This window comes from Aspergillus aculeatus (genome assembly GCF_001890905.1).
Source record: "Aspergillus aculeatus ATCC 16872 unplaced genomic scaffold ASPACscaffold_4, whole genome shotgun sequence".
NCBI classification, from domain to species: Eukaryota; Fungi; Ascomycota; class Eurotiomycetes; order Eurotiales; family Aspergillaceae; genus Aspergillus; species Aspergillus aculeatus.
The window spans coordinates 1,838,994-1,861,673 of NW_017962979.1; the positions used below are offsets into that span (position 1 = coordinate 1,838,994).

The 22,680-nt window shown below is 51.0% G+C and overlaps 6 protein-coding genes across 6 annotated transcripts; 2 read left to right on the forward strand and 4 right to left on the reverse strand.

Annotated features, from left to right (window-relative positions):
- Positions 1–394: 394 nt before the first annotated feature.
- Positions 395–1,990, reverse strand: ASPACDRAFT_6249 (DNA-(apurinic or apyrimidinic site) lyase APN1; the record flags this gene model as incomplete). Its single annotated transcript, XM_020203793.1, has 5 exons — positions 395–1,193; positions 1,267–1,401; positions 1,457–1,576; positions 1,629–1,665; positions 1,729–1,990. Coding segments are annotated over 5 exons (1,353 nt in total), but the record flags the coding sequence as incomplete, so codon positions are not given.
- Positions 1,991–2,687: 697 nt separating this feature from the next.
- On the forward strand, positions 2,688–7,058 carry ASPACDRAFT_115361 (putative checkpoint protein kinase (SldA)). The gene is made up of 3 exons (XM_020195894.1): positions 2,688–3,845; positions 3,945–4,389; positions 4,453–7,058. The coding sequence occupies exons 1-3, from the start codon at positions 2,856–2,858 to the stop codon at positions 6,738–6,740; spliced, it is 3,723 nt and encodes a 1,240-aa protein (XP_020058778.1). The 5' UTR covers positions 2,688–2,855; the 3' UTR covers positions 6,741–7,058.
- Positions 7,059–8,257: 1,199 nt separating this feature from the next.
- On the reverse strand, positions 8,258–9,822 carry ASPACDRAFT_76825 (uncharacterized protein; the record flags this gene model as incomplete). Its single annotated transcript, XM_020204799.1, has 2 exons — positions 8,258–9,646; positions 9,706–9,822. 2 exons carry the CDS (start codon positions 9,820–9,822, stop codon positions 8,258–8,260), a joined length of 1,506 nt encoding a protein of 501 aa, XP_020058779.1.
- A 6,877-nt stretch (positions 9,823–16,699) lies between these two features.
- ASPACDRAFT_115364 (cytochrome P450) lies at positions 16,700–19,206 on the reverse strand. The gene is made up of 6 exons (XM_020195895.1): positions 18,688–19,206; positions 18,487–18,603; positions 18,331–18,427; positions 18,213–18,281; positions 17,549–18,157; positions 16,700–17,483 (listed from the first exon to the last, which is right to left on the reverse strand). Exons 1-6 carry the CDS (start codon positions 18,910–18,912, stop codon positions 17,047–17,049), a joined length of 1,554 nt encoding a protein of 517 aa, XP_020058780.1. The 5' UTR covers positions 18,913–19,206; the 3' UTR covers positions 16,700–17,046.
- Positions 19,207–20,017: 811 nt separating this feature from the next.
- On the forward strand, positions 20,018–21,120 carry ASPACDRAFT_76827 (nuclear transport factor 2 family protein). Its single transcript, XM_020204800.1, has 2 exons — positions 20,018–20,068; positions 20,137–21,120. The coding sequence occupies exon 2, from the start codon at positions 20,496–20,498 to the stop codon at positions 20,988–20,990; it is 495 nt and encodes a 164-aa protein (XP_020058781.1). The 5' UTR covers positions 20,018–20,068; positions 20,137–20,495; the 3' UTR covers positions 20,991–21,120.
- On the reverse strand, positions 21,119–21,939 carry ASPACDRAFT_41271 (uncharacterized protein; the record flags this gene model as incomplete). The annotated part of the gene is made up of 2 exons (XM_020200921.1): positions 21,119–21,700; positions 21,829–21,939. 2 exons carry the CDS (start codon positions 21,937–21,939, stop codon positions 21,119–21,121), a joined length of 693 nt encoding a protein of 230 aa, XP_020058782.1.
- Positions 21,940–22,680: the final 741 nt, after the last annotated feature.

Here is a 22,680-nt window from a genome sequence, read left to right on the forward strand (position 1 = left end):
GTTGATGCTATTTCGGGCAATCAGCTTTAACAAAGTTAGCTCCAAGTTGATTGTTTGCTCTGGATAGGCTATAATCTTCGCCGGGTGGTAGATCGGGGATGTTGGGCTGCAATGTACGGAGTATTGTACATCTACATGCTGTATAGGTAGCCCAAGTTTTTCTACAGTGGAAACTCAATGTGGTTGATGAGCCTGCACAGTTTCTAGGGCTGTTGTCCACTCGGACAAAATCGATACTTCCATAATACCTCATTTGAGGTCGAACAACTCATTCAAACTAGTTCTCCGAATGAGATTGACATCCTTCTTCATCATCATCACTCTCCTCATCCTTCTTCGTCTTCACTGTCCTCCCCTTCTTCTTTCCCGCCCCATTCATCATCTCCATCAGCGTCTTCTGTCCCTTCTTCGCGCCCGATCCCTTGGCTGCCTTCTTCTCGTCCGCCTCCAGCTTCCGCATATACTGCTCCATCTGCTCTTCCCGCATCTCCTTCCCCTCGTCCGCCAATCTCGCTTCCAGAGCTCGGAACTCCTCTCCCTCCGGATCCATGCCGATCAAAGACTCGAGAAGCTCAATCTCCTTCGCCCAGACACTGGGATCGGCGACCAGCTTCCCCGCAGCCGCGGCTGGTTTCTTTGGGGCCTTCTTCTTGCCCTTCGCCTGCCCAGCCTCCCCATCCTCCCCGCCCTCATCCTTCGTTGCGGTTTTGGCTTCTGGCCGGTCGATCGGCGTCTCCAGGATCATAGGCACCCCCTCGAATCGCTTCTCATTCATAACATTATGAAATGCACGTAGTCCCAGGAATCCCGTCCCAATGTTCGCGTGCAGATCCCGTTTACTACCGCGGGGCGCTTTCGAGTCGTTAAGGTGGAGGGCCCGGAGATGTTGGATGCCAATCAAGTCCTCGAATTCCTGCATAAAGGCCGCGAAGCCGGTGGGGCTGACAAGGTCGTAGCCCGCCGCGAAACTGTGGCAGGTGTCGATGCAGATGCCAATTCGCGGGTGCAAGTCAGCAGGGATCTGGGCGAGCAGATCCTTGAATTCCGAAAGGGAGCCACCGATCGTGCTGCCGTGGCCACACATGGTTTCGAGGACCGGGGTCACGGTCGTGGTGGCGCGGAGGGCGGAGGTGAGAGCGGAGGCTAGTCGGGTGATAGCACTGGCGTGTGGGGTAGAGTTGGCAGAGCCGGGACTGTTCGCACATCATCAGTATTCGTGTTGTAGAGCTCATGTGTGCAGAGGGTACCCAGAGCTGGCTGGCTTACTGGAAGTTGTATAGTTGGATGCCCAGAGCTTCGCACCGACGGAGATCGTCGAGGAAGGAGTCGTAGGCTTGCTTGGCTTTGGCTTTGTCTTCTTGAGCCAGGTTCACAAGATAAGAGCCGTGCGGAAGGATGTGTCTGGGTTTGAGGTAAGTTGGGGGGGCAGATGACAGATAGGCGTAGGGGAGCTCACTTTGCTGCATCATACTCGTGCTCTTTACACATGGCGCGGAATTGATCTCGATGGTCATCCTGAAGGGGTGGATTGTCCCATTTCCTTTGCGACTTGAGGAAGAGAGCAAATGCGTTTCCTCTGACGTCTCGTTAGTTGATGGCCAACCAGAAGGAGACTCTGTGGGACTCACCCTATGTGCATGCTGTTGTTCACCGAGTTGAAAACGCCTGTACCAATTATTAGTACAGGATTACAATTCATAGGATAAACTGGAAGCCAACTCGACGCACCTTTGGCTGCGCTGACATGCGCGCCGACAAGCATGCGCAATCCCTGGGTCCGAGCTCTCAAGGGCACCATCTCGGCTTCTTTGGTTTTCTGCTTCCTGGAGACCTTGACCGTTTTCGATACCTTCTCCTCAGCCTCTTCCTCCTTCGCTGAATTGACGTTGTCTTCTGTTGGTGCCTTCACAGTGACCGTTGTCTCAACCTCTTCCTTCACTTCCTGCTTGACTGCGACGGCGGCGGCGGAGGCGGCTGCCTTGCCTTGACTAGCTTTGTTGTTTCTCGAAATCCCTGGACTCGCAGTTTTGGCCTCACTGCCAGTTTCCAATTTAATCGAAGTCGTAGACAATGAAGCAGCAGAAGCTCCAGCTGATTTAACGCGCTTCGACCGACGAAGTGGGGAGGTTGGTTCACAATCTTCGCCGATAAGCTTGCGTTTTTGGTCTTCCGGAGAGCGTGGTGGCGAGACGGCGACAGCGCTGGATGCTGCTTTGCGAGCACCGCGAGGAGGCATCGTACCTTTGCCTGTCAACAGCGAGTGGGATTCAACAATTATTGGATGTTATTCGAAAATCAAGTAGTCCGTTGATAGACGGTGGGTCGACCAAAACTGTCAAAATTGGCGGTTTGGCGATATGGTGACGCGGAGCGGAGCGGACTTTGCAGGGTCGAGGCCTTACTTCACTCCCTTGGAGGCAGCCAGTGGTTCTGTCAACGTAATACCACCATGATGTCAAGTGAAAAGTTTTGAGCACCTCCACATAGCTACAGATGATTGATACTTCTACATCATCTCAGAACCTTGCAAGGCAGTTGATACACACTAGAATGGAGGGCAACCAGCTAATGGCAGCTTCAATTTTACCTTTCTAGGACTAGCGTGCATGTGACCGGTTGTCAGGGAAACCAAATCCAGACTAGCGGCTGTTTATCGATAAACTCGATTTGCGTCAACTTCTTTCTGATTTGGCTCCCTTGCAGCCTGAACCGTGTCGACCATCGCCCTTCATCGCCCTCCACCCACCACCAAATCTCGACGACGACAACTATAATCACGACCCCAATACCTTGGACACGACTCTTTCGATACACATTCGAAGTGGGCGATCCTTGTCTCGTTCTTCATCGCCGCCATGGCGGCCTCAAACGATTTGATCGACTTCGATATCATCGAAAACCAGAAGGAGAACATTCAATCGCTACCAGGGGGGCGGTCTGCTCGAGAGCTAGCCCGAATTTTTAGTCCCCGAGAAATGACGGACAAGCTCGCTGTTCCGTCGCCAAATGAGACCAAAAGCGTTAACGATGCTATCAGACAAGAATATGAGGCGGAGCTGCAAGCTATTGACGAATCTGATGACCCCCTCGATGTTTATGACCGATATGTGAAATGGACGCTCAACGCCTACCCCTCCGCCCAGGCCACACCGGAATCCGGGCTTCTTCCTCTTCTCGAACGCGCCGTGAAACACTTTCTCTCTTCCGCACACTACAAAAACGACCCCCGCTACCTGCGCTTATGGCTGCAATACATCAGACTTTTCTCCGACTCGCCACGAGAAACATTCGCTTTCTTGGCCCGCCATCGTATTGGTGAGAGCCTCGCATTATTCTACGAGGAGTTTGCGGCCTGGCTGGAAGGTGCAGGGAGATGGACACAGGCAGACGAAGTTTACCACCTCGGTATCGAGCGTGAGGCTCGACCAGCAGAACGCCTGGCTCGCAAATACCGCGAGTTTCAGTATCGCTACGAACAACGGACGCAGGACAATGGTCCCTCGTCCCCGGCCTTGCCGGCCGTCCGCCCAGCCTTGGCGGCCAAGGTTGATCCTTTCGCGTCGGCTTCCCCCGCCTCGCCCGATGCCCAGGCCGAGCGCCCGGCCCCCGCCCGCAGCGCCGCCCCGAAGACGAAATCCGGCAAACCGAAGATGGCCATCTTCTCCGACGCCGACGCAGCGAGCGAGCCGGCGGTCAGCGGACCGGCGCAAGGCTGGGACAGCATCGGATCACTGCAGGATCGACGCAAGGAGAACAAGGTGGAAGCGAAGCCTTGGGCGGGAGAAACCTTGAAGGCCGGGAAGAAGCCCGTGCCGAAGGAGAAGATGACGATCTTCCGGGATGAGGTATGTGCATTTCCCGATTCTCTCTGACTTCCAGATATTTACGATCGCAGGACTAATTGGTGGCATGAACCCGGTTTGGTTTACGATTAATGTATTCAGTCAAAATCGAAAATTCAAGTCAAACAAGATATTCCAGATGTCGTGCCAGAGCACCGCGTAAGGGAAGCGATCAACCCACGTACCGGACGCCGGGAACGCGTTTTCGTCAACCTCGATGCCGTATACCCTGACTATAAGAATCCGAACCATGAAGTTAGCTTCGAGGAACTCAGAGCGATGAGGCGGGGGTGGTTGAAGAAAGACTGGCGGGTGCCCAAGGTGCCTCTCAGAGAGATTCCCGGCAATTCTAATGCCGAAATGCCCTCCGAGAATCCCCTCGAACATGGCATAGAGAACGTACTACCGGATCAATTCAGGCAGAAACTGACCGTGAAGGACAGAAACACTCATGCGCAGGAGCACAGTGAGGCAAATGCTGTCCAGGAAAACAAGACCAAGGCACGAAAAATGAAAATGCGCGAGGTCAAGCAAGAAACTCAGACAAGTAAGCGCGTGTTTCCTCGAGCCTACTGATGATTTGACGCTCAGAGACCCTAACAACCCATAGTCAAAATGAAGTTTGATTCTCCTACTGGAGGCAGCAAAGTTCGTCGGAAAAGCACTGCTGAGCCCACCATGACAATGCACACACGGGCTGCAACAGACGAGATTTATAGTATATTCAACCAACCACTGAAGGCGGAGACAGATCAAGCGGCCGAGAGTGATTTTGATGATGATGACTACACAAGCGCTGGGGAGAGCACTGTGACGGGGCATATTTCAGCTGCATCTAGCGATTTCGGCGACGACGAGACGACGACCTTCCACAAGTCATTTGACGATGATGGGTTCGAGGATAACACACGGGCGGAAAGTGTTATCGATGGTGAATGGACACAGTTCTCTGCTTGCGACGTCCCCAACGCCCACACGTCTCATTCACTCGTTGACGAACACTCCTCCTATGACGATAGAGAGAACGAGATTTTTGATGAGAATGCTGGTATCGAGCAACCTGAGAGGCAACGATTTGTCCCAGAGATGCCCGAAGATTATGTTGCTCCCTACGGCACCTACCGGGATCCTGCGATGGTAGCTCAGAACCGCTTGCCTTTCATGACGCCGATCGTTGAGCAGACAGAGTACTCTATTTCAATGACAGCAGCGAGGGCCCAGATGTATAACGCAAAGACACCCTCCAAACCGCAGATGGGGAACCTCTTGTCAAGTCCGCTACTTGCTACCAGCACCCCCCACCACGAGGACCACTTCGCCGATATCCCCGAGGATGTGACCATCTGTCCAAATGTGGACGAAGTACGATCTAGCATGAGACTCACGCCTCTGAGTGAGAGCATGCGACAAGAGCCGGTTATCAAGCAGCTGCAATGCAGTCCCACGAACAAAGACGTTCGTAACACCATTCTTCATTCCTTGCAGCCGCCTTTGGCCTCCTACTCAGGCTATCACAACCACCCACAACTGATGACCCACTACGGCTCCGAAGTCCAGAGATTCTTTAAAGCGACTAGCAAGCGTGGGAAGAGCGGGGACGAGGCGGCGTTTGACTTGCCCATCCTCGAACTACCAGGTGCTGACAGAAGTTATATCATCCGACGAGAACTTGGTGCCGGAGCTTATGCCCCCGTCTACTTCGCCGAGAGCATCGAAGGCCTACCGTCTGACTCAGAGAGCGAATCGACAGGCAATTCGAGCAGAGATTCCCGCAGCAGAACCGTTTCAAGCTACAACGCCCCACGCCATGGATTCGAAGCCATCAAATTGGAGGTTGGCCCACCGAGTGAATGGGAGTTCTACATGATTCGCATGGCGCACGACCGCTTGACCCGGAACCCTGAGCTCTCTCGCGCCACCGACAGTATCATCCGGGCTCATGAGCTTCATGTCTACCGGAACGAGAGTATCTTGGTGGAAGACTATCGTGGTCAGGGCACGATTTTGGACCTGGTCAACCTCATCCGCAGCGAACCAATTTCGCCAACCACCAACAGTGAGGGTGGAATGGACGAGGTGCTGGCCATGTTCTTCACCGTCGAGCTATTCCGCACCGTTGAAGCTCTGCATGCAAGTGGGATCATCCACGGCGACATCAAAGCCGACAACTGTCTTGTTCGCCTCGACGACAAGCCTGCCCTGCCTCCCTCCCTGATCGACCTAGACAACGACTACGCCGACCCGCGCGAGGTGCACTATTCCCCGCGGGGTCACCACGGCTGGTGCAACAAGGGCCTCTCGCTGATCGACTTCGGCCGCGGCATTGACATGCACGCCTTCTCCCCGGCCGTCCAATTCCTCGCCGACTGGGAAATCAAGAGCCACGAGTGCAACGAGATTCGCGAATCGCGGCCCTGGACCCACCAGATCGACCTCTACGGCCTGGCCGGCACCATCCACGTCATGCTGTTCGGCAAGTACATCGAGTCGATGCCCGTCCGCCGCAGCGAGGGGTTTTCGGCGGGTGGTACTGACTCGGACCAGCCCGAGCCTTCCTCCTCGGCCACCACCCGCACCTACCGCATCCGCGAATCCCTGAAGAGATACTGGGAGCGCGACATCTGGACCGACGTCTTTGACCTCCTGCTCAACCCGGCCGCCGAGCGCTGGGCCCAGGTCGAGCGCGCGAACCGGGACCCCGCTGCCGCCGGCGTCGCGGAAGACGGGACCGGTCCTGGCCCTGCACCGATCCTCCCCGTGACCCACTCGATGAAACTGGTGCGGGAGCGCATGGAGGCCTGGCTGCTGGGGAACGCCGAGAAGAAGGGCCTCGGCTTGCAGCTCCGCAAGCTGGAGGCGATCTTCGCCGAGCGCAAGAAGAGATTGGAGAAGGTCTAGGGTCTACCCTCCTGCGGTTCTGCTCTATTCTTTCTTTGGTTGTGATATGTCGCATGATCTGAACACATCCCTCAACCTTTAGTTTATACCCCCCCTTTTCATGCTTTTGGGATTTGCAGCGTTGGCGTTCTGAGGTGGGATTGTGTTTCTCGGTTAGATTGCCTTTTCTATTCTGGTACTAAGGTTTTGTTCCTTGTCGGTGGGATAGTGCTACACATCTCAATAATTCGTACAAATGTTACCATCCTCTGGGATAGTGCTACACATCTCAATAATTCTTACAAATGTTACCATCCTCAACAGTATTCTACGTATTCGAACCCCAGAGTTTATTCGAATCAATGGATTGAGAAAAGTAGAATAGTTATGTGTATCCTTCGCAGGAAAACAGCCATAACTCAATTTGAAGTGCAGAAAATCTCTAGAGATAGATAGAAAAGAAAAAGGTGGACATTCAGAAGAACCAGACAGACAATCTTCAGCTTACACTCGAAAAGAGAAACAAGACGAAGAAGGAGACTGAGACTTTCACCGACTGTCGCACACGCGAGATAGAAAAGAAATAGAGTTGAAGAAAAACACCGCTAGAACAACAGATAATGGGGCCATCTTCGCTTGCTTTGCTTTCCATGTATTGTACTGTGTAAAGACACAAATCATCCCAAGCAGGAAGAGTCAAATTTGATGCAGCATTGATCGTTTCATCTATCGCAACACAAAATAATCATTTCAGTCAATAGCGCGTCTCTCCGTTCCAATCGTCGTCGTGCATTCCCTCTGAATACACGCGGTTTCGTTGTCGTGGCAAAAAAAGAAGTAGATAGATCAGATCGCACAGGAAGTCGATGGTCGATGAGTTGGTTGCTGGGGTTGGTGGTGATGAGATAATATTGGAAAATGATATGGAAGAAAAAAAAGTAGGGAATGTTCAAAGAGTGAACCGCAAGGGAGCTGTTAGCTGATCGTAGCTGGTTAGTTGCCCTACTTGGCAGTTGGAATTGGTGATGAGTAGATCTTTCAGGGAATGAATGTGGTTAGGTAGGTTGAGATTGCGGGGACAAGAAGGAAAAGAACGAGTGTATTTGACCGTCAAACAGCGTTAAGGAGAGACCTGCATGGTGGCATGAGGCTTGATGCCAATGAAGTTGTCGGAGCTCTCGGTGGATGTGCAATGCTGCAATATTCAAAGAGCTAAGTCCAAATAGGAAAACAACGATCGATTTCTGTCGGTTTGATTCGTTTTAGCCAATTCGGCTGGTACACCATAGTCCTCGGTCCTGAGCATAACAGATTGGTGGATGCTGCTGGAACAACGCACATGGATGCACTTGAGTTAATGTTGTTTTTCGGTTTTCAAATTTTGCCAGTGTTGAAAAACTTTCAACATGCGGAACTCTAGGAGTTCAAGGTAAGGTCATAAGATTCGTCAATGCCGTTTCTGTCATTATTCTTTGATCCAAAGCGATCAAATTCGCAACAAGTCGTCCAGGTCATTAGTGAGGCAACAAGCGCCAGCATCACCGCCTTGAATAGGGCATATTGAGGATTTGTCTGCGAATTCGTTCCGCATCCGATATACCTTCTTCTGTCGGGTCAAATGGGAGTGGGTTGGTGATCTCTGGTTCCTTACGTGGGGTGCCAGAAACGCCCGGTCTGAACTGCGGGAGCAATCCACTTGCGAACGGGTCGGAGAGGGACGGTGCATGTCGGACGAACCGAGGCGAGGGTTCGGGCCTTTTGGCGGCCTCAACCTTGAAAGGTGAGCCCAAGCGCTTGATGCTGTCTCCAACCAAATTGAGAAGTGGATTGACGGGCTTCTCCACGAGGCTATCCTCATTGCGAGTTGTTGATGACGGGGGAGAAAATAGCTGATCAATGCCCCTAGGGTTCACCGCACTCATTGTCGCTCCACGGTTACGGATCCGAATCCGACGTTGGTCCATGTCGTTCAGCTTTCCTTGGCGGACAAGCTCCTCTAACTGGTTCCGTGTATCTTGTTCTACAGGAGTTTCTGCGGCAGGCGCATTGCTGGCGATAGTGGCGTCGTGCTCAGCAGCGGGGAACACAGGTGGGGAGCGTAGCCGGGAACCCGTGACGTGGATCGTATCTCTTCGATTCCTGGGTGTATGGCGCTGGGATCGTTTTCTTGAGCTATGAGGACCCCATGTATTGTATGTAAATGGGGATCCGAGGCGAGGTATGCTCTCCTGCTCATTTACGTTCGCATGAGTTCGCGCAAGTGGTTCTATGGGTGCTAGCTGCGCAACCCCTGATATGGGGGTGTTGAACCACTCATCATTCTTCTCCGGCAAAGAGGAATTTTCCGCCGTGAGTTGAGCGAGTGGTCCATGGGTTGAGCTGGCGGCAAGTGACACGCCCAGGTCGCGTGTTGCATACGCTGTTGAGCTGTTGCTGTAGCCATCAGCCTGAGAGGCTTCTTGTGAGGCCCGTGTGAACAAATCGTAGAATGGTGTAGGGCTCTTGGACTGCATCATCCGCTGATAATGTGGCGCGATACAGAACTTCTTTCGGCAGAGGAGCTTGAGCCTTCGCCGGGTTGACGCCTCCGACTTGGGCCAGAGTGGTCTTGCGGCATCGGTCTTAGGGGTCGGGGTTTTGTCTCCGCCCGAACGTGACTGAAGTATGGCGAACGGAAATTGCTTGTCCAGTCTAAAGCGACGTTTCTCCCAGGCCCGCTTTGCGTCACGTGCAATTCGATGAGTGACACCCAGGGGCGGAATACTGCCGGGGGTCATCTTGAAGGGAGTGATTGTAGGATCCTGAAGATACAACTGATAAGTATTCCAAAGATGATTATCCATATCGATTGTCCAGCGCTCCTTTGCTGGGAAAGCCCGCGGTTTGTTCTTGAGAGCAGCACGCATCGATGGCGTCTCGGTAACATGCTTGGGGGGTAATTCGAGATGGAAAAATGGATCGTACGAATCGCTTTCCATGCTCGTACAGCTTCCACCCGCCGAGCGTCGCGACCCGAATGTTTCGATAGATGAGACGGAAGAATCCGATGCTTGCGAACAGGCGGATCCAGGTCGCTGAATGTTTTCTCCAAGAGTACGAGCATCTTCGGAAGACCAGCGCTCGGGGGATTGATTGTCAAGATTCGGGCGGATTTGAGCTGGAGGGGTCTTCAGGGCTACTTTGTCCCGAGGGGGCGCTAGAAAGCGGTCATCCCGTGACGAAATTGTCGGGCCTCCATTGACTACAAAAGCATCATGGGGCGTGGGAAATTCGATGGAGGGGAGAGGGATATCGGAGGGGGTTGGATAAGCCGTGCTGAGGTCATACTCGGCTTGCGCAAAGACGTTGGTTCCGGAGCGAACACGAGATCGGCGAAGGCGACAGCTGGAATGACGAGGCGGCGCCGGCGGGACATCTAGGTGCGCTGGGATGCGCTCGGGTGTCCTCGGCTCCCCTATGCTGGTGGACGGGAAAGTGAAATTCTTGGGCAGCGTGCGCGAAAGGCCCAGCTGTCGAGACTCCATGGTAGACAGGTGACAGTCTCGCACAGTGGTAATTGGTGACAGGCTGGGTCGCGACGACGTGATCCGGAGAATTAATACGTACTCTTAGCAATAACACTTTCTCTGACACTATAACATGTCGCTCGTCTGTGGAAATGTTATGCGCAGGAAACGAGATATCCTCAGCAGGAGTCAAAGCGCTAACGGGGAGATTATAGATGCCGCGCAGTGTACGCGATCCCAATTGATCGCGCTGGAACTCAATCGTGGTCGATAATCCTGCGGGAGCCGGACAGCCAGGTTCTGACGGTATCCAAAATGAAGGATAGAGCAAAGAAAATCGTTCTCGCTAGTAGTTGGACGTCTTGAGTCAGGCTTCAGGGAGATGAACTAAGCGCGCTGGGGGGGCGGGGGGTTCGGGGTCGGCGGAGGGTCGTAAATCGTAACAGTAGATGAGTAAGAAAAGGAAAACAAGGTGCGTCAAGGTGTGAGTGGTCGGTTAAGAGTTGTGAGGACAGTGATGTGAGGCGCGAAGGTGTGGAATGTAACGATGCGCTGGAATTGAGACAGAATCACATTGAATTGTAGCCGCGCTCCATTGCCCGATCGTCGATTTACTTGAAGTATGGGGAAGAGGCGGACATTGACCACACGAACCCGAAACCAACAAAACACGAAGGAAACAAAGAGGAGAGAAAAGAAAAGGAGGAAAGGGATAGTCAAGGACGAGCGACAGGCTCTATCGGAGAATAAAGGAAAAAAATAAGAGGAACACGTAGCTGTATAGAGGAAAAAGGGAAGGGTGGGGAGAGAAGGAAGTGAATGGGGGAGAGGAAGAGAGAGAGGGCGGAAGTGAGAGGGGAGAGAAGGCAAGGAAGGAAGGAAACTAACTAACTGGTAAGACCGGTGGTAACTTGGTAAGTTAAGGAATAAGGGAGAGACAGCCGAGGACAGAAGCGGTAGCCGCCCGTACAGTACCCTTGGGTTGGTCGGGTTTGGCGGACTGCTACCACTGAGTTAACCACTGTAAGTTGACCACTGTAAGTTAAGCTAACAGTGGAGTTCCTCCCACCACGTCAAGTCCCTCCCTCTTTTAGGCTCCGGGAGAGAAGCTCGATCCTCTCCTTGCCCCGTTCCATGGATGCCACACGGACAGACATGCAATGAATGCTATGACCATCACATCCCTCATGTCATGTCATCGATCTAGTGATTTCCTGCCTGGTTTTTTTTCTATTTCACGATATGTACCCAGACCAGAATAAGAAGGAAAATGAGACGAAAAAAATAAAAGTAATAAGAAAAAAATTGACAATCAAAACCAAAGAAGGACAAGAAAAGTCGCTCATCACATTGCCTCTGGAATGCGGAGAATTGATATGTTGGACATGCTCGTGTGAGCCACTCAGCGACAGGAATACTATATTATGCTGACCCCCTTTTTCCCCTTTCTTCCTTTTCCCTCTTGGGTCATGATTGTTATTCTGTCTTGTTCTTCTCTCTAGTAATTTCGCGTCTGCATTACTTTTCCTGCTTTTCTTTCTTCACAATTTGCGGGGCAGTCTCATTCTGACTTCTAACTTGGTGACTTAATTGTCAGTGTGCTCGAGAACGAGACCGTCATTACCTGCGTCAGAGGAATCAAAATAATGCTGGATATAGATTGATAGTGAGCGAGGAAGATCCGCCTCACCGCGTTGCCCAACCCATCCCTCGGAACGGGCAGAGAAAAATACAAAAGAAATGTGCGCCTGCAGTGCCTGGTCGAACAAATGACAATTCCGCTCGGATGGGGCAAATCGTTGTTGGCCGCCCCCACTAAGAAAAGTGTACACTGTACAGTATACTGTTCCTTAACAAATTAGCAGACTAGTAGACTAGTAGTTTAGTGGTGACTCTAGTCGAGGTACCTTTGCACGGGCTGGGCTGATATCGATCGGGCCATGCCCAAGAATTAATTTCCCCATTACTTTATTCGCAACATTGCTCGTCCTCGACCCTGCAAGGGTGTCTGTCTCGGTGTGATGCCGTGAGCAGGCTTGGGTTTCCCACTGTCAGGGTGCAGGGTGCAGTGTGGCCCGTACGTGGCTGCTACTGGTGAGTCGTAGCAGCAGTGGTAATCTCGTTGTACTACCAAGTAGTATCTGGCTCCTCCATGTTTTCTACTCCTTCTGCCGCCTTCTAGGTGATGTGATGACAAGCTTCACGGTCCAGAAGACAGACTCACGAGGGGTAGTAATTATCAGCGGGTCCTCCCTCCTCCATTGGATCGACAAACCGTGCTTGCTTGGATCCCGCCAGAGACCGAAATAGCAGTCTCGACTTCATCCTAGTCTACTTACTCCCTAGTGTGGTAGAAAATTCGGGTGGCTGGGAAGGTATTTTGTTGGCCTTGGGGTGGTAGGCAATTGCTGCTGCTCGAGGAAATTATTTCGCCTCGAGGCCTGAGGAAGGATAGAGGACTCGAGACTCGAGAACTGTGTCTGTGTCTGTGTGTTGACGGGGAGAGGGGGAGAGCGAGGGAGAGCGAGTTGGCGAACACTCTCCCCGAAGGCGAGGACCCCAGTCTCCTGCAGAGGCATTCCCCACCGTCAGGCCAAACGAACCCCCAATGCACTGGGCGTGCATTAGCGACCCCAACCAACAGCCAGTAGCATGGCGGCGGTCGAAATTGTGATCAAGCACTAGTTTGGATGGCATGGTTCGAAAGGATGAGTCGGTGGCAGTGAGCGAGGAGACACCGGTAGTAGATTCTTCTAGTCTTCTCTTCCTTGTACTGTACCGTTTGTACCACAAGACGAACCCTTACCTGAAACCACCATGTAATCTATAAAACTTTCCAAGCAATGTATGTGTAATTTATCTGTATTGCACATGGGTAGTGCCATTCTGTGCGCCGGAAACACATAAAAACATCAACTATCATCCTATTGCTTTAGATACATATATCATGAAGGTTTGATGTGAAGGAAAGAGACTTGTAACTATGTTGCCCATAAACTCCTTAAACATATATCCAACTTAGAAACTACATTGTGCTGCAGTGCAGAATCAGATTACACTGCCTGGCAAGCTTCTCTCCCTTTTACTTAAAAGCTTGTTGCTGAGCCGAAGTGTTTTACAAAGGGAATCTCGCGAACATCTGTAGTGGCCTTTGATCGGGCTTCTATATACCCCCTGTCAAAACATGTTTAGGCTTTCGGCGAAGAGAAGGAAAGTAAGGATTGTTGACCAGGTTTACAAATTATGCCATGACTACCAAATATGGCAGATCATATTTGAACCGAGCTCAAACTCAAGTCGATTTAGTTTGACTACTGATGAGCGCCGTATAACTCAAGACTTATTGAAATTCTACACTCCAAGTCCTATAAAGGTGTCAGTTCCCACGAGGAGATGGACAATTCCGGATAACGTCTGAAATCTCCCTCCCGAGACTCGGCTTTGTCGGAATCAATTTATCCTGCCTCCCCCGAAATCAACAATGCAAAGATCATTATCGGTGTTAACTAGTATATTATCTGGCTTTGCATCATCTCAAATGATTTCTGCGGCATGTAGTCTTCGCATTATATTTTGAAGCTGATCTGTCCACTTCTTCCAAATATGTCTAGAAGTAGCATTCATGTCGATATTCGCCAAGTACTGTAATGCTCGATGTATTCAAGCAAAAGTCTTAAAATTCTGGTATTAGTATGATCTTTCTGGCCTTGCACCATTTCGTGTAGGATCGGGATATATACAACATCACAAAGACTTCTGGATCTGATCTGAACTAATGCAAGTATCTTATACTCAACTTGCTTACTGCAGTAAGTGGGGTTAAAGAATCGAATCGCACCAATCCAATTGAGATCTTTTTAGGCCGTTGAGGAAGATCTTCCTCTATCTCGTCCGGTAACAATATGACTCTCCAAGCTTCGACCAAGACAATTTCACGTTCTATAACAGCAGTTGATAGATCAGCCCCCGGGGCAGCTTATTCTATAAGCGGCTGATTTTAGAACTTCCTATTTAGAGTCTGTCGAGTAAGATTTAAGATTTATATGTCGAACCAATCCTGCAGAGTTCGCACTTGAGGTTTTTGCTTCTCTAAAGATAAGAGCTTTATAACAGAATTGTATTTAGAAATGAAGCAGATTTCTTTTATTAGATTCTTCTTAACGCTCTCTTCTTTATTACTCTGCTTCACTGCAGTATTATACGAGTGCAATTTGTACAAAAGAGCCAAGTACTATATTGTGGTTTTCAAATTATCTTGACATTTTTCTGCAAAAACTGTGATGTGAAATCGCATGCTATAGCATAGTATTGTTAACTCAGTATTAGTGCCCGCGCCGCGGAAGAACTCGAGCATAGTATATGCTAATAAACCTCTTCATATCTAGTAGCTTAGCATCTAAGTTATGGCAATCGATTCGAAAGGTAACTATACATCGAAGCCAATATCAATCTGACAGTAAATGTCCAAGCGACGATGGACGAAAGTGACATCGCTATCCTACCAAGATAGTTAGATTCCATGTGCGAACAACCACGATGCGCTCAAGTGGCGATGTCTGTGGAGTTCTTGTCAACTTTCAATACTTGGAGGAAAGTGAGACTGCTGCAAATGCAACTAATATGGAGATACACATTCCCTTATACAGCAGAGGAAGTTATAACCATGAAGTATGCAGGCAATGCAGAGCAGCAAAATCATAGATCAAAGGTAAGCTAGTTGGTGTATGTACTGTACCTTACAAAGGTGATATGAGCTGTAATTATGTTGATGTTGTCAAATTATATGACCCGACCTGGTATTCTTGCTGTATGTAACTAAGGCATCTTACTAACCTTAGAGGAACTAGTTGTCTCAAGCACAGGACCTATACCCGATTGAGCTTATCTGCATCTTCCGACGCGTGCCGAGGTGGGGTAGACGCGACCTTACCGCGTGATCGACGCGTATCCGCGCGTCTGTGTAACAGAACGTTTATGACTTGCTTTCCACCACTCGCAACGTGCCAGTCTCAGTACCTCAGTACGGAGGTTACCATCTTACGCAGTACCGCCAGGGTCTCAGTCCCTGACTAATAGACCAACTAACCCTCATAAATAAATACTGGGTAGCATTCACACCACTTCAACATCCCGAATACTTGATTCTCAAGCTCCAACTTGTTGAACACCAAAATAGAAACTGCGTAAAAAAGCAGGTGGCTGGGGCTGGAGCACTTCGGTCCAGGAACAAGGAAGAGAGTCCACCAGAGAGTCTACGGAAGACTATTCTTAGACACCGCTACTATGATATCCACGCTAAGTGCTAAGTGACATAGAAATTATTATGAAGATATGAACGGACTACGTACTAAAAAGTGGAAGTGGGGGACCCCCCCCCCCCCCCACTAGAATCAAAGCAGACTTTCAGGAACCAAGAGCAGCGCGAACCTGGGTCGGGTCCAGATCTAATCCAGACACTGCTCCCCATGGATCAAACAACAGTTACCAGAAGTTGTCGTTGTTGGGATCTGCTTGAGTTTGGTTCTTCTAAAGATTTATTGACTGACTCTCCTTCCCGCAAACCATCATAGGACACATAGAACTCCGCATACTATCCAATTACTAGGCAGACAGAAGAGGATATATAAACATAAGCACGAAACCTCTATCTATCTAATCCCTGTCGATGCTCTGATAATCCTGCCTGCACCCTTGATCCATTAAGCTTATCAGCCCTCGTCTCTCCTGCATGCACTGAGTACTCGAGTATGTGCTATTGTACTGTACACAACGCTTTATATTAGATACCTACGCACAGTACTCTGCACCCCATCCCTAGGCAGTCAACCCTTGACAGGTGATCCCAAGGATCGTGTATGTGCATATCACGCACACGTCAACAGGTCCTATACTAAATGTTGATTCTCCAAAACTACCACCTCGCAATGCCATCCCCGTCCACCCTGGCAGTCGACCATTATATCCTATCTCCGTGACTACGACAACCTTTACCGGAGTGTTTTCTACCCACCTCCTGTGTGCTCAGTTTATCGCCCTGAGTCCAGTCCAGTACGGGACAGGACATGTACTGTACATGCGAGTGCATACATCGAACCAACAGCCACCACCACAACCCCGATCATTCCCATCCGACATCCCGAGGAAAACAACCCACGGGCCAACTGCTCAGCTATCCTAATCATGCACGCATCCCACAGAAGCCTCAGACCTCGGTAACTAAACCTCTCCAGCAAGCCCCCACCTTCCTTCATCGAGTATATATCTCAGAAAATCGAATCGCCTATGCTAGCGATGTAATTCCCAGTGTACCCGCATTCTCGGTCCGGCGGAGTCGAGGTATGTAGCAGCTGCACGGCAGTCCCGGTAGAGGGGTTGCTGTACACTGAGCTCATCCAAATCATCCCGGAACACACGCAATATCAATATGAAGTGATTTCCCCCTTTTGCTCTCGTTACCCACGTCATGAGTGACCACCCCCCCCCCCGCCGAAGTTCCACAAGCGGATTCTTGTTGCATTGCAGGGGTGGAGGCGAAGGAGAAGTTTGCCGCATGATTTACTGGATCCTGCTTGATGGTCCACTAGTTATCCCTTGCCTTAGGTGGGTTTCACTTCTTATCTTGGATATGGATGAACTTGCGTCATAACGGTGTTATGTGTGAGAGTTTGTGCCGGCTGCTACTGCAGTCCTGCAGAGCAACCGAAACAGAAGAGACATGTTTGTTGTCTTCGATGTTTGTACAGTACATGTGTTAATTTCTGCGGTGGATAGCGTTCAAGTTCCTGTTCTAACCAACAACCACAAGAGTCAACCCCTAGACCCTACTCCAACCTCGAGAGATCCACCTCCGGCTCCCGAGACCTGAACAACAACCGGACGGTCGGGTCGCAGATCGACTCCGTCCCATGCATGAAGTTCGGCGGTCGCCCGGTGCGATCCTCGAACTTCCAGTCGTAGCGCATCAGCAGATGCACGAGCAGGATCTTGATCTCGTTCGCCGCGAAAAACCGTCCGGGGCACGCGTGCATCCCGTGGCCGAAGGCGTAGTGCTCCGCGCTCGTCGTCACGAACTGGAACCGGTGCTCGTTGCCGGGGGATTGTCGCCACTTGTAGAAGCGCAGGCCGTCGTAGACATCCGGGGAGGTGTAGATGGACGCGTCCTCGAAGATGTGGGCGGAGACCAGCATGCTTGCGCCCTTGGGGATGCGGGTGCCGTCGGAAAGGGAGACCTCTTTCGTGGCGAGGCGGTTGAGGAAGGCTGGTGGATGTTATGGTTAGCATGATATGTATTATTGGAAGGGGTTGTGGTGTTTGGCTATTTACCAATTCCGGCGGCGTTCATTCGCTGGCTTTCCTTCAGCACGCTGTCCATTTTCTTCATCTTCGTGAGGCTGGTCTTCTTCAGAGAGCCGCTGTCTTCGGTAATAACCGTCTGGATCTCGTCGCGGAGTATCTGGATATATTCGGGGTAGGCCGTCAGGTCGTACATCACGTTGGTCAGGAGGTTGGACGTCGTGTGGATGGCGGCCAGAGTAAGGCCCATTTGCGCCTGCGCCACGTTCAACGGACGTCCGTCTGCAAGCTCATGAAACCAGTCCAGTGTATCCTCGTGGCTTCGGGGCGGGTTCTCTGCGGGGAGCCGCCCCTCTCGAATGAGTCTTCGCCTTTCCATCTCTTTGTTGACGATCGCGGACCCAATCTTCACATGTTTGCGCACCCCCTGGACGGTGGGTATGAACCAGTGCACTAACGGTTGAAGAATCGATGGCCAAGCTCGAAGATCGCGCGCACCCACGAAGGCGTCGATGGTGAAGTTGACGGAGACATTCAGCCACTGTTCGTCGCGACAAATTTTCTCACCCAGAAACACGAGGGTAGATAACCGTGCAACGATGTATGGGATCTCCATGGCGAAGCTGACCGGAGTCCATGCTGTGTGCCACCATGGTCAGTGTTGAGCAGTCCGTCTGAGAGGGGGAGCACATACCATCACTTTTGGGAAACTTTTCTCGCAGCACGGCGCTAGTTTCCTTCGATAAAGGGCTCACGAGTTGACCTGAAATATCTTCTAGCGGTGCCACATGCCGACTTGGAGCATCACTTACCGAGAGAGTGGGTCAGACGCTTGTTGATCACATCTATTTGAACCGGCTCTACCTTCTCGAAGACCTCGAAGCCGGGAATTTTAGATCCAAAGAAAAACTGCTCGGATATGACTTAGATCGGCTGGGCCAATGCTATACCATAAGGGTAGAGACTACCTTCTTGTTCGCTTCGTCGAAGCTGAGATGCGGGTGGTTCTTGACCTCATCCACAAGGCTGGGGTGGAGCACGACGGTTGGATCGGAGGCTGCGACCAGTTGAAAGACCTTTCTGCCCTATATCGAGTCCCTTTTAGCGCATGGTACAAGGCAGCTGTGAGAGCTCTACCCTATTTGTCCTGGGCTGAGCAATGCACGAACCTGGCTGAACCCCTCCGCGAAGAGCTCCTTAGCGGATGTCACGAATCGCTGCTTAGCCTTGCTGTTCGAGAGCTCCCATCTGCTTTTCCCGATCAGGGGAATGTTTTTGTAAGGAAAGCCTTCAGTGGACTCCTGAGAAATTCTCAACACAAAGACCAAGAGAAAGGCCACGACTGCGCCTTGCAGCAGATTGTAGCTTTCCAGCTGCTCGATGATGAAAGCCATTGTTGACTGGCTGAGTGACTGACATTTGACAAAACGAGGGGGAGCGACGAGGTTTTAAATATGAGGATACTTCGGGTTGACATATCTTCCTCGAGCACCGATCTCAAGCCTTCTTGGTAGCCTGGGCAGGCTGCTTGCCAATCGTGTGTCGTTCACTGATTCCATCGCCAGCAGCCCGTCGATAGGGTGTCAGACTCGGATGCGAAAGCTTCAAAGTTACCGTGAGCCCTGTCTAGGACTGGATCCACTCGATACGCCGAATACGTTGAAGGCCTCGAGCCAATCTGGATCCTATACCGTTGAAATGACGAGTCAGCGATTGGTCGCTGATTGGAGCACGACAGATGAGCTATGGTAGATCGGATAAAAGACTGACAGGCGCTGGTAAGTTTGCTGCCTGCGAAGCCTAAATTTGTTCCAAAGATGCGATAAATTTCGATGATAGGCGCGGGGATTACCTAGCAGGGCAAATTGGATGTGCGGCGGTTGAAGATCCTCGACCCCGACAATGGTTAATTTGTGTTGGAGTAGAAATTTGACTTTTGGATGTGGACGATGTGGACTGAAATATCAGGAATCGAGGCTCGATAATTGGACACAACGAAGAAGGTCCTAGAGTGTGAGGTCTATTAGACGAGGTTTCAACAGTAGGAAAGTCACTGTAGGTATGGAGGTAGGTACCTGATCGTTAGGATAACTAGGAGAAAAGCGGGTCTGGCCGTCTTTAGTTATATTGAATTGGTCCCATGCTATGCTATTTGTCCGCTCGTGTGGAGAGGTAGTTCAGTGTGGATCCGTCCATGGATGGATCCAGCCTGGAGGATGAAGGGAACGTGCAATGTGGTCGATCATCGTACTCGAATACGCCCGCGGCTGCTCAGCTTTTCACTCAGCTCCTTTCCGTCCCGCCGTCTTTTTCTTCCCAAATACACTGACTACACTGGCTACACTGGCCACACTGGCTACACTGGCGCAGACACGGCACAAGAATCCGAGATTAAAAGCCTAGAGCCTTCGCCTAACCTAGAGTAACTACATGAGAATTTACTAATTATTCTAAGGACCTGACAGTAATTGCCCGATGTCAGCAACAACGCCAAGCTTGAAACTTCCTCACGAACTGACTAGTGGGACGGGCTTCATGGAGGAGCAGTGGGTGCTGTCATCTCTTCCCTACTCCAAGCATGAACACACAAGGCCATGATTTATCTCTGACTCTCTCAGACTGGCACTCCCGCGCGAGGGCACTTCTTCCGATGCTTGCAGCTTAAAAGAAACACCTTATCCGAATGGACTGAACTGTATGTTCGTTGGTCGGGATGATCATCTACTGCCCTCACCTGTTGGTCCCGGCAGGTGGAGGGGACATCATGGAGCCGACGTTCAATGCAACACCACAAACCGAGGCGAACCCCGCGTCGTCCACGCAATCAATATACGTATGAAATTACAGGCACCAACTTGGCAGCTGAGTATAAAGATGATCCAAGATCGACTCTCACCAGCAACTTAGGGGTAGCATAACTCTTAACAGATCTTCTTTGCCATTTATACTCTCCCGAATCGCACCTTCAGACTGAATCATGGCATCTCTATCGCTCAGGCAGTTTCTCGAGTACATTCGGGCCTTCAATGCCAAAGACTACCGGAAACAACACTCCTTCTACCACCCAGATGTCCGTCTTGTCATTCCCGACCCGGAGGTGGGAACCCTCGTGGGGTCCGAAGGCATCATGAATCACTATGCTGTACTTCATGCCACCGCGGAGGAGACCGTCGTCCCCATACTGGTCATGGTTGACCAAGGGCACATTTTCTTCGTGATGGAGACATATTTTCGCTACTGCCAGGCCACAGACCGCGCTGTCCACGGGTACAAGGCACAAGCCGGAGATGTGATCAAGGTCACCGTGTGGGCACTGTACGACATGGACGGTGGAAAGATGAAGCACATTACTTGCAACGGGCTCCACCATGAATTCCTTGGCACGGCGGATGTGAATCAACGGATCAACGAGAGCTGGAGTCGAGCAGACAGTACGGTCAAGCGTTGCTGGGGCTCTGCTTCGCTGCTCTAGAAAGTATTCGTACTCCGACTAGAATACTGGACATCATACTCATACATCGTTCATTATCTATCAGTACACTTCCCACCATAGTATACACATCATCAACCCACAACCTCCAAACCACAAACGCACCAAGATCACGACCCACAAACCAACCCTTCCCTCTGATAATCGCGAAACACATCCTCCGGCGACCCTTCCGCCGTGCCCAACCTCTGAAACCCTTTACGCATCGACTCTTTCCCATCTTTCTTCTTCCTCTTGCTTGGCGCCATCCACCCCTTTGGACTACTCATCGCCGACGCCGCCGTCGCAAACTGCAGCCGCCGCCTCACCCGCGACGCCAGCCCGAGCTTTTTGGCCGTGACTTTGCGGGAGACGATCTCCACGCACGGCGACGGCTCCCCTTCTGTTTGTTCTTCATCATTATCGTCCTCGTCCTCGTCCTCGTCCTCAGCGCACAGCGTGTTTCGCCGCTGGCGAGTAAATGAAATGCTCTCCGGTAGGTAGATCCTATGGTGGTGGGTCGTGGAACTGGACGCCGTCCGCGACTGTTGGTGGCTTAAGAGGGGTTTTCTGTACGAGCTGCTGCTCTTTCGGGATCGGGGTTGTGTGATTGCTGCTGCCGCTGGGGTGGGACACAGGGGGTGTTGTTGCTGGGCGAGCTGTTTCTTGGACGTTTTGGTCTTGATGGGGCTGAATCGTTTGCGACCCGGGGGCTGAGTTACCTTACGGGTTAGTGTCTTCTTGTCAGGAAACGGTGAGATGTCTTGTCTAAGAAGGGTAGATTTTTGTTGAATAGCGAAGTAACACAGTGAGTTGTAGAATGTATATAGTAGTTCCGTACCGGGTTTGGTGGTGTCTCCGGGAGACGATGCACAAAGCAGCCGTCCTCATTATTAAAGCGGGATTGTTTCGCCTTGCTGGGCGAGGATTTGAAGGGCGAGCTGACCCTCATGGCTGTCGGGCGGCCGGTGATTTCTGGTCTGGTTGTCTGTGGTGGTGGGTGGTGAGATGTCTTGGAATGTGTAGGAGTCGGTGGGGGCACATGGTGGTGCTATTGCATAAGACCTTGATGACAGGATTCAGAGAAAACGAGCAGAGAGGAGGAGAGGGAGGGTCTTTTGGGCTGTGTCGAAAGGGCCTCCTTGCTAAATACTTGCTCGGGGGTGTCTGGACCATTCTTTGGATGTTGTTGCGGCATAAAATTGCATTTCGGGAGGAATGTAAATAATGCAAGTCGGTTTTGTGTCGGTCTCTGGTCGTGGATCGGGCTAGTATATTGAGAAGAAAATTGGGATTTAGGTCTAGCGATGAGTACGTGATTGTTTGTTTTCACTATCCATGAATGGATACAATAGCTAATGGTTCATTGACAGAAGTCTGCCACACATTGGACCGGAGACTTGTCAAATTAGTTGCTGACATTCCTCGCTGATCCAGAGCATGGTGTTCAAGTCACTAGACCCCGCATTCTCCAGATGAAAGAACCGGCCTACTCTCTCGGTTCAATTATTCAATACTTGCTGGACAAGCTAGGTGAGGAAGTGCCTCTCCAATACTAGCTTTCGGGTTGTGCTACTGTTGCCCTCGCAGAAGGTCCGCGCTTACTGTGAATACACTAATGAGTCAATAGACGATAATAGCTGTCATTGATTATACGTGCTTTTAAAATGGTCATTCTATATCGTTCTTAGCA